Raw genomic sequence first — 15,966 nt, forward strand, 5'->3', positions numbered from 1 at the left:
TGGATACTTAAGAACTCAGAGCACAAACAAAGGTAATAATACTTTCCCCCTTTTGCTTCTTATGATGTCTCTTGAAGGCAATTAAAATCGTATCTCTTTACTATTGCTGAGAAAAAGAGGGTATGAGCTTTAATGTTTGTAAGGCTGTACTAAGTGTAAGAGAAAATGCTTCATAAAAGTTTTGCACTTTGTATCCAATGAGATACTTCTGATAGAATCTCATTTTACTCAAAAAATAGACTGTAAGTAGGATAATTATTCTAATAAGTAGACAGAGTTTTAGGTTAAATTCACTTGAGGGGAGGCCACTGGAGATAAGTGGAATTTATATTTCAACATAGTCATTTAAGGAAAGGCCTGTGCTTTGAACTAGTTAAGAAAAACTTGTTGCATTTGATGGATGGATTTCCCCACTTGATATGCAAGTTCAGTTCAGTTCAGTTCAGTCGCTCAGTTGTGTCCGACTCTCCGCGACCCCATGAATCGCAGCACACCAGGCCTCCCTGTCCATCACCAACTCTGATATGCAAGATTGGTAAACAAGTGGTGGCTGTTAAATATGTATCTCTGGTCATTGTAAGGTGAATAGTGTCTCAAGTCCAAGGACAATAACAACCTCATACTGCATATATATATATATATATATATATATATATATATATATAAGTTGCTCAGTTGTGTCCAACTCCTTGAGAGACCCCATAGACTGTAGCCTGCCAGGCTCCTCTGTTCATGGAATTATCCAAGCAAGAATACTGGAGTGGATTGCCATTTCCTTCTCCGAGGGATCTTCCAAACCCAGGGATCAGATCCAGGTCTCCCACACTACAGGCAGATTCTTTACCTTGTGAGCCACAAAGAAGTTCTTCATACTGTATTCCTTGCACCAAACAGGTATTTCACACATGCTAGATAGCTTATGTTGTATATGGGGGCATACATCTTCTATGGTATGAGCATCTTTTTGAAATATGATGAAAGAAATGCTGCCAGATTTATTTGCATTATGGTATGAATTTTCACTATTACTTATAAAACAAAACATCATCTAAGACATCAATCTGATATTATTCTTAACCTCCCGTTAGCTCTTTACACATATCTTTTCTGAAAACCATTAATTTTAATAAAAAATATTCTGGCAGGGAATGTGGAAGGAGAAAAGGAAGGAAAAATAATACATTTCACCATCCTTATCCATGGATGTGAAACCCATGGATATAGAGGAAGGAGTGTATTCATGGAACTACCCATTTTATGTTAGGGACTTGAGCATACACCTATTTTGATATCCTGGAGGGAATATCCTGTGTGGACTCCTGGAAGCAATCCCCAAAGAAACTGAGGGGTGACTGTATCAAGAAAGAGCAGAACTAATAGAAAGAAAAGCATTTGAAAGACTGTGTTGTTGTTTACTTGCTAAATTGTATGCGACTCTTTTTTCGACCCCATGGTCTGTACCCTCCAGGCTGCTCTATCCATGGGATTTCCCAGGCAAGAATACTTGAGTGGGTGCCATTTCCTGCTCCAGGGGATCTTCCCAACCCAGGGATCAGATCTGCATCTCCTGCATCACAGGGGGATTATTTCCCACTGAGCCACTGGGGGAAGCCAGAAATAATGTAATGAGAAGAAATCAAAAGAGGATAAAATAATTTATAAATTTACCACCAAATGAAAACAAAGATATGGAAGATGCAGGAAAAAAAGAGGTAGAATTTCTATACAAGGCCAATTACCTTTTGATTAAAATAATTATCCTTGCCTAAGAAATGTTAGTCCTTCAAAGAATACAGTGTTCATTTTGGATCACCTAATTTTCTTCATGCATAGAATGTGATGAACCACAGGTGCTTGGGCTGAATTAATCTATACATACACTTGGCCCTGTGCTTTGCACTCTTCACTCTCAACGGACTGCTAAAACTTGGGTCAGTTCTTTGTAAGTAATCCTTCACTGACTTGAATTTGTCTGCCCACATACACAAAAATTATCCCACCTTAGCACTTTAAATTCAATCCAGTTCTTCACAAATGCCCTCCTCACCTGCTTATGAACTTCGTGAAGGGGAAGCTCAGTGTATTTAACATGTGTGCATACACACCCCAGTATAGCTAAGGATGGTGCATGTTTTAAGGCTGTATAACATTAACAGAAATGTTTATTCCAAATATGACCTAAAGCACCTAAAGAATCAAGTGTTCTTAACATTCATGGGCTACAAATCAGATAGATTTTTAGCATATTTTCAAAAGAAAAGTTACCTAATTGACCTATTTCTTTTGGTTCAATTTGTATTTCTGAAATTCATGTTTGTACCTTTAAGATATTTCAATATTATCAGCATTCCATATGACAATAAATCTTCATTTAAAGCAAGTTGAAATTCTCTCAAGTTGCTTTTGTTTGTTCCTTTTGTTTTTCCTAAGAGCTTTTTTTGAACTAATGTTGACACATCAAAAACTGTAAGTATGGGCTATAATTTCCTGTGCTATACAATATATCCTTATTGCTATCTATTTTATACATAGTGGTTTGTAACTGCCCTAATTTCCTCCCCTCACTTCCCTCTCCCCTTTGGAAGCCACTATTTCTTTTCTACATCCCTGAGTCTGTTTCTGTTTTGCATATACCATCTTTTGCACTATTTTTTAGATTGTGCTTTGTCACTCAGTTGTGTCCGACTCTTTGCAACCCCATGGACTGCAGCCCACCAGGCTCCTCTTCTTCGCTTTCTGCCATAAGGGTGGTGTCATCTGCATATCTGAGATAATTGATATTTCTCCTGGCAATCTTGATTCCAGCTTGTGCTTCATCCAGCCCAGCATTTCTCATGATGTACTCTGCATATAAGTTAAATCAGCAGGGTGAAAGTATTCAACCTTGACGTATTCCTTTCCCGATTTGGAACCACTCTGTTTTTCCATGTCCAGTTCTAACTGTTACTTCCTGACCTGCATACAGATTTCTCAAGAGGCAGGCCAGGTGGTCTGGTATTCCCATCTCTTTAAGAATTTTCCACATTTTGTTGTGATCCACACAGTCAAAGCCTTTGGCATAGACAATAAAGCAGAAATAGATGTTTCTCTGGAACTCTTGCTTTTTTGATGATTCGGTGGATGCTGGCAATTTGATCTCTGGTTCCTCTGCCTTTTCTAAATCTAGCTTGAATATCTGGAAATTCATGGTTCACATACTGTTGAAGCCTGGCTTGGAGAATTTTGAGCATTTCTTTACTAGTGTGTGGAGAAGGCAATGGCACCCCACTCCAGTACTTTTGCCTGGAAAATCCCATGGACGGAGGAGCCTGGTAGGCTGCAGTCCACGAGGTCGCTAGAGTCGGACACGACTGAGTGACTTCACTTTCACTTTTCACTTTTAGCATTGGAGAAGGAAATGGCAACCCACTCCAGTGTTCTTGCCTAGAGAATCTCAGGGACGGGGAAGTCTGGTGGGCTGCCGTCTCTGTAGTCGCACAGAGTCGGACACGACTGAAGCGACTTAGCAGTAGCAGTAGCAGTTACTAGCATGTGAGATGAGTGCAATTGTGTGGTAGTTTGATAATTCTTTGGCATTGCCTTTCTTTGGGATTGGAATGAAATCTGACCTTTTCCAGTCCTGTGGCCACTGCTGAGTTTTCCAAAGTTGCTGGCATATTGAGTGAAGCACTTTCACAGCATCATCTTTCAGGATTTGAAATAGCTCAATGGGAATTCCATTACCTCCACTAGTTTTGTTTGCAGTGATGCTCCCTAAGGCCCGCTTGACTTTGCATTCCAGGATGTCTGGCTCTAGGTGAGTGATCACACCACGTGATTATCTGGGTTGTGAAGCTCTATTTTTGTGTAGTTATTCTGTTTTTTTCTTGCCACCTCTTCTTAATATCTTCTCTTTTTTTAATTAATTAATTTTTTTTTAAATTTTATTTTATTTTTAAACTTTACATAATTGTATTAGTTTGGTTCAGGATGGGGAACACATGTATACCTGTGGTGGATTCATTTTGATATTTGGCAAAACTAATATCTTCTGCTTCTGTTAGGTCCATACCATTTCTGTCCTTTATTGAGCCCATCTTTGCATGAAATGTTCCCTTGGTATCTCTAATTTTCTTGAAGAGATCTCTGCTGCTGCTGCTGCTGCTGCTGCTAAGTTGCTTCAGTCGTGTCTGACTCTGTGCGACCCAATGGACGGCAGCCCACCAGGCTCCCCCGTCCCTCGGATTCTCCAGGCAAGAACGCTGGAGTGGGTTGCCATTTCCTTCTCCAATGGATGAAAGTGAAAAGTGAAAGTGAAGTTGATCAGTCGTATGGACTCTTCTCGACCCCCTGGACTGCAGCCTACCAGGCTCCTCTGTCCATGGGATTTTCCAGGTAAGAGTACTGGAGTGGGGTGCCATTGCCTTCTCCGAAGAGATCTCTAGTCTTTCCCATTTTATTGATTTCCTCTATTTCTTTGCATTGATCAATGAGGGAGGCTTTCTTATCTCTCCTTGCTATTCTTTGGAACTCTGCATTCAAATGGGTATATCTTTCCTTTTCTCCTTTGCCTTTCAGTTCTCTTCTTTTCACAGCTATTTGTAAGGCCTCCTCAGACAACCATTTTGTCTTTTTGCATTTCTTTATCTTGGGGATGGTCTTGATCACTGCCTGCTATACAATGTTATGAATCTCTGTCCATAGTTCTTCAGGCACTCTATCAGATCTAATCATTTGAATCTATTTGTCACTTCCAGTGTATAATCATATGGGATTTGATTTAGGTCATACCTGTATGGTCTAGTGGTTTTCCCTACTTTCTTCAATTTCAGTCTGAATTTGGCAATAAGGAGTTCATGATCTGAGCCACAGTCGCCTCCCGGTCTTGTTTTTGCTGACTGTAAAGAGCTTCTCCATCTTTGGCTGCAAAGAATATAATCAATCTGATTTCGATGTTGACCATCTGGTGATGTCCATGTGTAGAGTCTTCTCTTGTGTTGTTGGAAGAGGGTGTTTGCTGTGACCAGTGCGTTTGCTTCACGAAACCCTATTGCCTTTGCCCTGCTTCTTTCTGTACTCCAAGGACAAATTTGCTTGTTACCATATAATATTCAGTATTTGTCTTTATCTGTATGACTTATTTCATTAAGTATAATATGTCCTAGGTCCATGCACACCCTGCAGAAGGCATTATTCCATTATTCTTTATGGCTGAATAATATTCCATCACCTAGTGGCTCAAATGGTAAAATATCCACCTGCAATACAGGAGACCAGGGTTTGATCCCTGAGTTAGGAAGATCCCCTAGAGAAGGGAATGGACATTCCAGTATTCTTGCCTGAAAAATTCCATAGACAGAGGATCCTTGCCAGTTATAGTCCACGTGGTCACAAAGAGTTGGACATGGCTGAGCAACTAACACTAATATTTTGCTTTTCTTTATTCATCTGACTATAATTTATAAAAATTACAAATGAAAGTACTACATTATTGGAGGCCAAGGATTTCTTAAAAAACTTCCTGAAATCTTATCAGGATTTGAAAGAGTCTTTACTTTAGAAGATGGGCTTCCCTGATAGCTGAGTTGGTAAATAATCTGCCTGCATTTCAGGAGACCCCTGGGTCTGGAAGATCTGCTAGAGAAGGGATAGGCTACCCTCTCCAGTTTTCCTTGGCTTCCCTTGTGGCTTAGCTGGTAAAGAATCTGCCTGCAATGCATGAGACCTGGGTTCTATGCCTGGATTGGGAAGAGTCCCTGGAGAAGGGAAAAGCTATCCACTTCAGTATTCTGGCCTAGAGAATTCCATGGAATGTATAGCCCACAGGGTCACAAAGAGTTGGATACAACCGAGCAACTTTCATTTTCACTTTACTTTAGAAGATCATGTACAAGTCACTGCAGTAAGTGTAAAAATTTGAATTATTTCATCTAAGATATGTGTGAGACAGGGTTCTCATTTGAAGAGTGAGAACTGCTTGTTTATTTATTGAACACAATTTTTTGCTCTACCAGAAGGTGAAACTTATATGCAAGCACTACCTTCTTCTATCCATACCTAGCACACTAATGTCCATTGAGCCCTTATTATGTGCCAACACTTCTAGTGTGACTTATATTATCTTCACAGTAATCCAATAAGGTATCTACTTTATTTTCCACTTTTATCAATGAGGAAACTAATGTGCAAGCAGATGAACTAACTTGTCACAGATAGGAAGTAGGAGACAAAAATCTTTCTCTTTCAGAAAAATAAATAAATAAAATCTTTGTTCAAGATAACATTTGCCAAGTGTTGTCCATGTTATCTGCTCTCTGTACGTCAAATATAGGAAGCCCATGTTCATTACTAATATCCTTCTGCATCTTTCTCATCCTCATTTAATTTCAAATGTTTTGCAAAATAAGAATGACAGGGTCCCTAGCTGCTTAGTGTTTGATAAGAAGGTTCTCATAACTGCCATGCCACGTTCTGTATATTTTATTAAGCAGATGCAAATGTTGTTTTGTTCTAAGGTTTGCAGTTAAGCTAATATGAGAGCTTTCCACTCCATTTTACAAGTAGCAAATTCCTGGGGTCCTTAGTGGTGTCTCGAGTGTGCTTGATGATTCATGGCTATTTGGAGAGAGCTCCCAGGGATATTACCTCTCAGAGGGTCAACCTCAAGTTTCATAAAGCAAATTTATGTTCATATTACAATAGTTTTATAAGCCAAAATGAATATATCTAGTCCTCTGTAATGTTTATGTACCCAGGGAGAAGTAGGCTTAATAATAATATTAATAATATTCCTCAGCAATTCTATTTCTAGCATCCTGATAATGTGACATTAATTATAAGGGAAAGTTATTCCATGTTTTGCAGTTCTACCTTTAGAGACTTTTGTGTCTTTGAAATACCATACAAAGGCATGTAATATGTATGTGATAAGCTTCATTTGTTTTTATATATATGAAAAGTGAAATATGTATATGTTTGACAACATATATATAAATGTTTTATTAAAAGTTTTTCATCCCATATGAAATGGGAATTATTTTCTCTATGAGTAAATAGGATTGCTCATTACCTCTTTCTCCTCTCTATTCACTCTATCAGTTTGTACCCATAATAATTTTTATTATCCTCCTGTTTCTTCTTTTTCAGAAGTATTATGACAAAATAAAGGCTGTGGTTTTAAGAACCTGGAAGATTCAATCGTAGTCCAAAACTTATAGCTTGTCTGTTTGCTCCTGACTCATTTCGACATCCCACAAGTAGCAAAAATCAATTTGACTTTTGCTCCTGTCTTCTGTAGTTACCATATAATTTAATTTTTTTTTAATTTATATAATATCTACCTCCAAAGAGGATATTAGGTGTCTTGCATTTAAGGTGAGAAAGAATGATTTTTAAAAATTACAACAAAGTACAATATATGCTCATGGGAAACAAATTAGAAGCTATTAAATGTTTCTGGTACTTCATTCTATCAGATTTTCTCAGAACGTACTAGTAACCAAGGCAAAAAGGAAACCTGGGATTTTCAGCAAAAAAGACAAACATGAACACATACACAAATACCTTATAAAAGAATCAGTTCCTACTAAGGCAAACAAAGTAAACTCATTCATTTTTAAACTTAAATTAAGAACCATTTATTTGATGGTAATATAAAATTGTAATATATACAATTTTAAAAGTAAATAAATTGGGGGATAGGTATTAGCTACTGAAAAAAAATTTAAAAAACGAGCTTTTAAAATCATGCTCATAGTCCTCTTTTGCAGCTACTGTCAACAACAACAACAAAAAAGGTAGAATTATTTCTCCCGATAAAACATACATTGTAGAGAACAAAATAGACATTTAATAAAATAATCATTAAAATAAAGAAGCTACTTTAGATTTAATGATGCACTGATAATATTTCCAGTTAAATATGATAATTCGATTGTCGTATTAAGGCTTGAAACTTTGAGAAATATATATATATATATATATATATATATAAAATAAATAGTACATATACTGTTTACTGAGTTCCATATAAAATTAAGTTTATCCCATATATGTCACATGCCTTTGTGTGGTATTTCAAAGACACACAAAAATCCCTAAAACTAGAACTGATAATTATTGTTTAAAACATTTTTAATAAGTTCAATTTTGTTACTTATCTAAGTAATCTAAATACTTATTCTTTTTTTAATAATCTTATTAACAATAATGAGAGGTGGGCTGGTTTGAAATTTCATTGATCTTTGTGACATATACATATTTGCTGGGCAACAAAATGCATGCTCATTTAATAAGATGCAGTGGGGCTATAAAGTTTTAAATGGTGAAAGGAAATCTTTTTGCAAGTTTTATGGGTTTTATAAATCTCACTAAATAATTGCCTTACCACTTCCCTGGCCTAACACCCTAACTCCTCTTTAGAGCATGATAAATATTAATCACAAAATAATAGAATTAGAATGCAATTTATGTTCTGAAAGCAAATCTAGCAAAGAAAAAACAGTCCACATCTAAGGAAAATATAAATGCTCAGGTCAAATTAGTTCAGGATTTTTTGAGTATTTTTTTTTTTTTAGATTTACATGTTAGGCATTTGAATGAATATAATTGGCTTCAAAGAAATGAACACAGATTAAAAGCATTATCAGACAACTAGGCAAAACACTTATAAATGCTATCCAGGATTGTTCAGGTGAGAATCCTCTCCATAACACTATACACATACGTATACATATCCTCTGGGTTATGCTGGCAGTCTGATCAAGTGCTCTGTGCTCCCAAGATCCTGACTGGTTTGGAAGGAGACGCTAAGCTTTCACCTTTAGCCACCCTGGTTAAAATGTCCTGACTTTGGGTTTGAGTCCCAAGCATCCAGAGCTCTGTAGATTCACCCTGGGGCTTCTTGTGCGAGTCCTGCACTCAGACCCTACATACTCATGCTGGCTCCACGCACTACTCCTCAAATACTGTGCTTCCAGCTTCCAAGTACTTCTTTCTTCAGCAAATACTATATTTCTGATCAATAAAGATTTCTTTTTAATTTTTAAGTGTTGCTATATGCTTGTTAATCTAATTTTTTTTCTATTTTTCTGTGTTTAGAACAGAAGGGAACATTTCAGTTTGTACTTAGCCTCTTATTTTAAACTAGAAACTGATATTCTGATCCTGTAATATAACTACATAAAAGAGGTAGAAATGTGTATACTGTAGTGATTATTCAAAAATAAATAGCAGCAAACAGAGTTTGCTTTTGCTTGCAACCTTTTTATCTAGGTGCTTATTTATTTATTTATGTTAACTTTTTTAATAGAACAGGTTACATATTCATATAGTTCCTAAACTAAGAACTTATTTTCCTTAAAAGTCTAGCAGTTTGGGCTATGTTAAGAATGAGTGTGTTCTATGCTCATTCATGCTTAACACAGTTGCTATATAGACCTGGATGTCTGTTTCTTTTTCCAAGTTAGGGAGGTTTTCAGGTATTATCACTTCTAATTCATAGTCAACTGAATATTTAAACTTGGGGGGTGGCTCTGAGCCCAGACTGAGCCATCTGGAGTCATCTGGTTCTCGATCGTGTTGAGGCTTTTTGGGAAGCCAGAAACTTTAGGCAGCTTTAAAGAAAGCTGAACACCGAAGAATTGATGCTTTTGAACTGTGGTGTTGGAGAAGACTCTTGAGAATCCCTTGGACTGCAGGGACATCCAACCAGTCCATCCTAAAGGAAATCAGTCCTGGGTGTTCATTGGAAGGACTGATGCTGAATCTGAAACTCCAATACTTTGGCCACCTGATACGAAGAGCTGATTCATTTGAAAAGACCTTGATGCTAGGAAAGATTGAAGGTGGGAGGAAAAGGGGATGACAGAGGATGAGATGGTTTGATGGCATCACTGACTCAATGGACACGAGTTTGAGTAAACTCCGGGAGTTGGTGATGGACAGGGAAGCCTGGCGTGCTGCAGTCCATTGGGTCCCAAAGAGTTGGACATGCTTGAATGACTGAACTGAACTGAACTGAAAATGCAAAGTCATTTCCTGTGGATCTATTTTTGGGGGTCTATTTGGGACAGAAGACTGTCCTTATGCTGGGATGAGTCCCAGAAATACATGAGAAGAAGTTAGAAACATAGAGTTCCTAAATTATTTGTGGTCTGTTTACAAACTATATTAACATAAATTGTTTTGACTATGATAATTTTGAATCTCTCCTTGCTAAACACGGAACGAAAGCTAAAGCTTTCTTCCCTGTCTTGCTGTCAGTACAGAGGGTATGAATGGTGGCTGAGGATTGAGGAAGCTTCACCTGATAGATGTGGGTGCTAGTCTCTTGTCAAATGTGTCCATAAGCTTCCTTCTCGCAGGCAACACCCCAACCAAGCATCTAAAGCAAGATATGCTGCTTTCTTCCTCTTCTCCCTACATGGGGTTACCGGCAAAGCTAATATGACCACTACTTAGAAAGAGTAATGACTTCTGCAAATACAAGGGTGTTCTTTCTCCCAGTCTCTCCTGTTTCCTTCCTTTAGAAATCCTCTGCCCTAGACAACATGCCCGCAACATGCCCAGAGGGTCTCTGCTTACCCTTCTCCTGTGGTCTGGTGATACCTCCACCTTGAATGTGAACTGCTATTCTTATTACCCTACTAAAGAAGAGCCAACTGGCATGTTGTCAGAAGGCACTATTTAAAATGTGAATCATTACAGAACAAATGAATACTGTGTATAGGACATTTAAAAAAGAGACATTTTTCCTTTTATAATTTTTGTATTTCTACTTGTGGCCTTTTCTTCCCACCTACAGAAGTCTCATTAACATTTCCTGTAAAGCATATTTAGTGGTGCTGAATTCTTCTAGCATTTGCTTATTTGTGAAATGCCTTCACTCTCTTTCAAATTTGAATGATAGTCATGCCAAGCAGGGTATTCTTGGTTGTAGGCTTTTTTTATTTTCACCACTTTAAATATATCATGCCACTCCCTTCTGGCCTGCAGAGTTTCTGCTGGAAAGTCAGCTACTGTTTTTTTTGGAGTTCTCTTATGTATAATAAATTGCTTTTCCCTCGCTGCTTTTTTAAGATTTTCTCTTTATTTTGTTGACTTTTTAATTACAAATATGTTTTGGTGTGGACCTCTGTGGGCTGAGCTTATTTGGGACCCTCTGTGATTCCTGGACCTGGATGTCTGTTTCCTTTCTCAGGTTAGGGAGGTTTTCAGGAATCATCACTTGTAATAACTTCTCTGCCCCTTTCTTCTCCTTCTGGGACCCTTATAATGTGAATGTTAGTATACTTGATATTGTCCCAGATATCTCTTAAACTGTCCCTCTTTTTCAATTCTTTATTCTGCTTTTCTGCTTAGCTGGAGTAATTTTTACTACTCTGTTTTCCAGTTCACTGATACATTCCTCTGTATCATCTACTCTATTGTTGATTCCTTCTAGTTTATTTCAGTTGTTTCCTTTGGCTCCATTTGGTTCTTCTTTATGTTTTCTAACTCTTTGTTTAACTCCTCATTATTTTCACCCATTTTCCTGAATTAATTGAGCATCTTTATAATCATTACTTTGCATTTTTTATTGAGTAGATTATTTATTAACACTTCACTTAGTTCTTTGCAGTTTCCTGCCGTTTTTTGGAAAATATTCCTCTGTCTCCTCACTTTGTTTAATTCTCTGTGGTTATTTGTATATTTTAGGGAAGATATTTATTTTCCTGATCTTAAAGAAGTGTCTTTATATAGGAGATACTATGGGATAGATATGTGTGTATATGTATATATGTATACACACACACACATATATATATAGTTTAATACCTTAAATTTCATATAAGACTTCTTTAAGCAATGCTGAATAATCTACCCTATTAAACAAATAATTTTTTTCAATATGATAACACATTTACCATTTAAAACTATATTGAATAGCTTTACCAACAGTATATAGAACTCACTTTAGGAAATACATCATAGACTGAAAATACAGCATCAATATTATTTTCAACAGCACTCAGCCTAATTTTAAAAGATCATCACAGATTAAGTTGAAATGACCCTAAACATATTGGTGTCTTAGGCCTTTAGCATGTGAAGGTTAATGTTTATTTTACCGTATAATAAACTCTTAGAAAATTAATTGAAGTTCATTTCTATGAAATTTCCTTAATTATAAGTGCAGATGTTTTTCATTGATGAGTAAACAATAGCCTTAGAATATATAAGAAAAAAAAAAAAAACTTTAGCAATCGAGTCTCAGTTAAAAGCACATTTACTCTTTAGTATTATAGATTAAAATAAAAAATCAGGATGTTCTTCAATAAAATGTTTGTCTAATAACCTATGTGTATAACCAAATGATTATGTCTTTATGAGTTTTTTGGAAAAAATTTACTTTGTACTTACCCACAATGTCAGCCATAAGTCCTGAAATAGTCTCATCTCCTATAATCCAAGGACGTTTCCCTACACTGTGACCATAGGCTCCCCTGAAATTGAAAAGGGATATAACAATCTTAGTTTTGGTGTGCATCTGTGTGTATAGTGTGTATCTCTGTGTGTCTGTGTCAGTGTGTGTGTGAGTTTTCAAATATCAACATTAGTGACTGAACATTTCTAAGTGAGTCTTTGTAATGTTTTAATAAAAAGCATGCTTTTTTAAAAACCAAAAGTAATATTTGAGAACTCTGCTTTTTAACTTGTAATTTTAAAATATTTCTTTGTTTTCTTTTGTTGGGGAGTATAGGGGGAGTTGACCATATAATATTTCATTATCTTTCTTTATTTTGAAGTCTAAGATATTATTTTTTCTCTTTTGAAAATTTTAAGGCTATTTGAATATCTTACCTGTATACCATTCCATATAATTGTATCTATACTACAACATTTTACAGCTACCTGAGGCTAGATATTAAAATGATTATTAATTGCATTTTAAAATATAATTATAATCTATGAATTAAATAGAAGTATTATAAAATGTGACTATACTCATGATGACATTTTAAGTTAATAGTGAAACTTGGCAATAATCAGAGACAATACTATATCTTCATCTGCTTGTGTGCTCAGTCCTGTCTTATTCTTTGTGACTCTACAGAGAGTAGCCAACCAGGCTCCTCTATCCATGGGATTATCCCAGCAAGAATACTGGAATGAATTGCAATTTCCTCCTACAGGGAACCTTCCCGACCCTGGGATCACTCCTGTGTTCCCTGAATTGACAGGTGAATTCTTTACCACACTGAGCCACCTGGGAATCCCATATTTTCTAGCAATTTCATCTATCACATTCTAGCTCAATTTTGTTATTCTAGTAAGTATCTCAGTAGGCATAATGGAAAAAATGCTAAATACATAAGATAATGTCAATCCTCAAGTCCTTTCTATCAAATAAGGAAGGCAAATACATTTGAAAAATAGGAGAAGAAATCAAGAAGAGAGTGACTTTGTGTGCTGTTACAAACTTGTATATTAGAAAGTTCTGGAATAGACTGTTCTTAATTCTTTTGGGATCCAAAGACTATGTAAACTTGGAAGAAAGGAATAAGCATGTGCTCTATGTATATAGTGTTAACTGTGATGAATATATATTCTGGAATTAAATAAGCTGGTAGTGGTGAGCTGGAAAACCTTCTCTTAGAGGTGAAAAGTAGTAGAATACGCCATCCTGAAACATCATTGTGGTACATTCATCATATTGTGCTATAGGCACTTGAAGAAACAGAAAATCCAAGAAGAGGCTTTCTCTGAACTTTGCTATCTGCCTAAAGACAGATCCTTCAGAAGAAATTTAGTTATCATAAATCTTCCCAAGAGTTTCATCAACTAAAGAAGATTGACTCTCGGCACGGTGGGTGCATGGCAATTGCTCAGCTGTGTCCACTGTAGCCTACCAGGCTCCTCTGTCCCTGGAATTTGTCAGGTAAGAATACCTGGGTGGGTTGCCATTTCCTTCTCCAGGGAATTTTCCCAACCCAGGGGTCAAACCCAGGTCTCCGGCACTGCAGACAGACACATTACCATCTGCGCTACCTGGGAAGCCTCTTAGCAAGGAGAGAATACAAGCAACACCACCCCCCAGATAAACTTCAGAACTATTCCTCCTATCTATTCTTCAAGGATCCGTCCATCTTTCACAGAAGTCCTTAACTATCCCCCAAGAGGCCTGCATCTTTCTTCCTCTTTAGCTATTAAATGAGATTTAAGCTTGAATTCTCAGCCACCTTCAGGAGTCACTCATTTTTCCCTGAATATTCCCTATGTATCCTTTAGGTATTCATGTTAATAAATTGTGTTAATAAGCAAAATTCTTTTTTTATCTTATTAACCTCTCTTTTATTACAGGGCTATCAGTTAAAACCTCAGAAGGCCAAAGGATTGTTTCTCCTCTACAGAGCAGTGGGGAAACTGGAAAGGAGGATCCCTTGCTGATTTCTGTGGTATGAATACCGCCCATCAATGAAAATCCTGAATGTTTAACATTTGACTCCATCACCTGGGATGGGCCTGTTCCAGGTCAATACTACGTACGAGGCTACATTTATTAGAGGCTTATAGTACTTAATTTCCCACTTTTATAACAGTAAATGGGTTATAATATGTACCTTAAAGGCTTTGTATGAAAAATAAATAAGATACCATGTAAAAGATCTTGGTACATGGTACCCCTTTTTTGAGTTGTCTTTCCTAATGCAAATCTAATGTTAAAACTCACTTGATCAGCATGTGAAGGCTTCCCTGGTAGCTCAGAAGGTATCTGCCAGCAATGTGGGAGACCGAGGAGACCCGAATTCAATCCCTGGGTTGGAGATCGATCCCTTGGAGACGAAATAGCACACACTTCAGTATGCCTGGAGAATTCCATGGACAGAGGGGCCTGGCACCGGGCTACAGTCCATGGGGTTGCAAGGAGTCAGACACGACTGAGCGACTAACACTGCACTACACATCAGCATGTGGTGTAAAACACAGTTTTTAAACTAATACTTCAGTTACCATATAAAGTGAGATGAAGGAAGAAGACTTTGAGAATAAGCAGACTATAAGAACTAAGGAGGAAGAGAAAGGCAATTGTTCATGAGTATTATTCATATTATTGTTAGATAGCCTGCAGCTTGCCTCTTTCTTGACTTCCAATATAAATGCTAAAGACAAAAGTCTTTATCATTAAATAGTAGTTAAAGGCAGATACTTGGATCCTTTTTTATTTTAATCACATAGAGCTCCATGGCCTTGCTGATACCACAATACATCTTATTGCATTTAGGCAGTAAAATTCTATGTTCTGCCTCAGAGAATTTATATCTCAGAATATTATGCCACCTACTTCTCACCCTTGTAGACACCATGGTAATAATCTTTAAGGATCCATTTCTTCCTGCAATGCTTTTGGCATCTTCCTTCCTTTAAGATGTCACACACAGAATCAACTTCTTCATTTTGCCAGTCTACTAGCCTAGGGTAGTGAAATGTATTTAGGAAGTGTTACCCAAATAAACTCAAAGTGGCCTGTCATTAGAAAGAGCCGATGTGGATCACAGTGCAGTTATAAACATACATATTCAATTGAAGAGAAAGCTTATGTTGTTTTCATTCTAAACTGCTTAAAGCAGTTGCAGTGTAGGTGCAATCTTCTTTTACTAATGCTGTGAGGAAAAGAGAGCATAGGACAGAGTTCACTCACTACCATTGCATCAATCATTGCTGTGAGTCGGCTGAGATGTCTGTAGAGCAGTATTTGCTCATGAAATTAGATTTCAGGATATAAAATCTAATTAGGAAGTTAATAGAAATGTGGATCCTCTTTGAAATAGGGCTGCGCTTTAACCATCCTACAGAATGAAAAGTGCCCCTGCTTTTAAAAGCTCCCCCCAGTAAGCAAATAAGTAAGGCTTCAAAGAGTCTCCCTTAATGATACCACAACTTTTTTCTGTGACCCAGTTGATGATTAGCCAACAGAGATGTCAGGAAAAGCTCTGTAACATGTCA

The 15,966-nt window shown here is 37.0% G+C and overlaps 1 protein-coding gene across 2 annotated transcripts in view; it reads right to left on the reverse strand.

The window, feature by feature from the left end:
- The window catches only part of KYNU (kynureninase), a 121,262-nt gene that overhangs the window by 73,689 nt on the left and 31,607 nt on the right, over positions 1-15,966 (reverse strand). For both annotated transcript variants that reach the window (XM_059874543.1, NM_001191308.3), the window contains one exon: positions 12,382-12,464. In XM_059874543.1, the coding sequence (XP_059730526.1) occupies positions 12,382-12,464 (83 nt within the window). The remainder of the gene's footprint in view (positions 1-12,381; positions 12,465-15,966) is intronic.

This window comes from Bos taurus, chromosome 2 (genome assembly GCF_002263795.3).
Source record: "Bos taurus isolate L1 Dominette 01449 registration number 42190680 breed Hereford chromosome 2, ARS-UCD2.0, whole genome shotgun sequence".
NCBI classification, from domain to species: Eukaryota; Metazoa; Chordata; class Mammalia; order Artiodactyla; family Bovidae; genus Bos; species Bos taurus.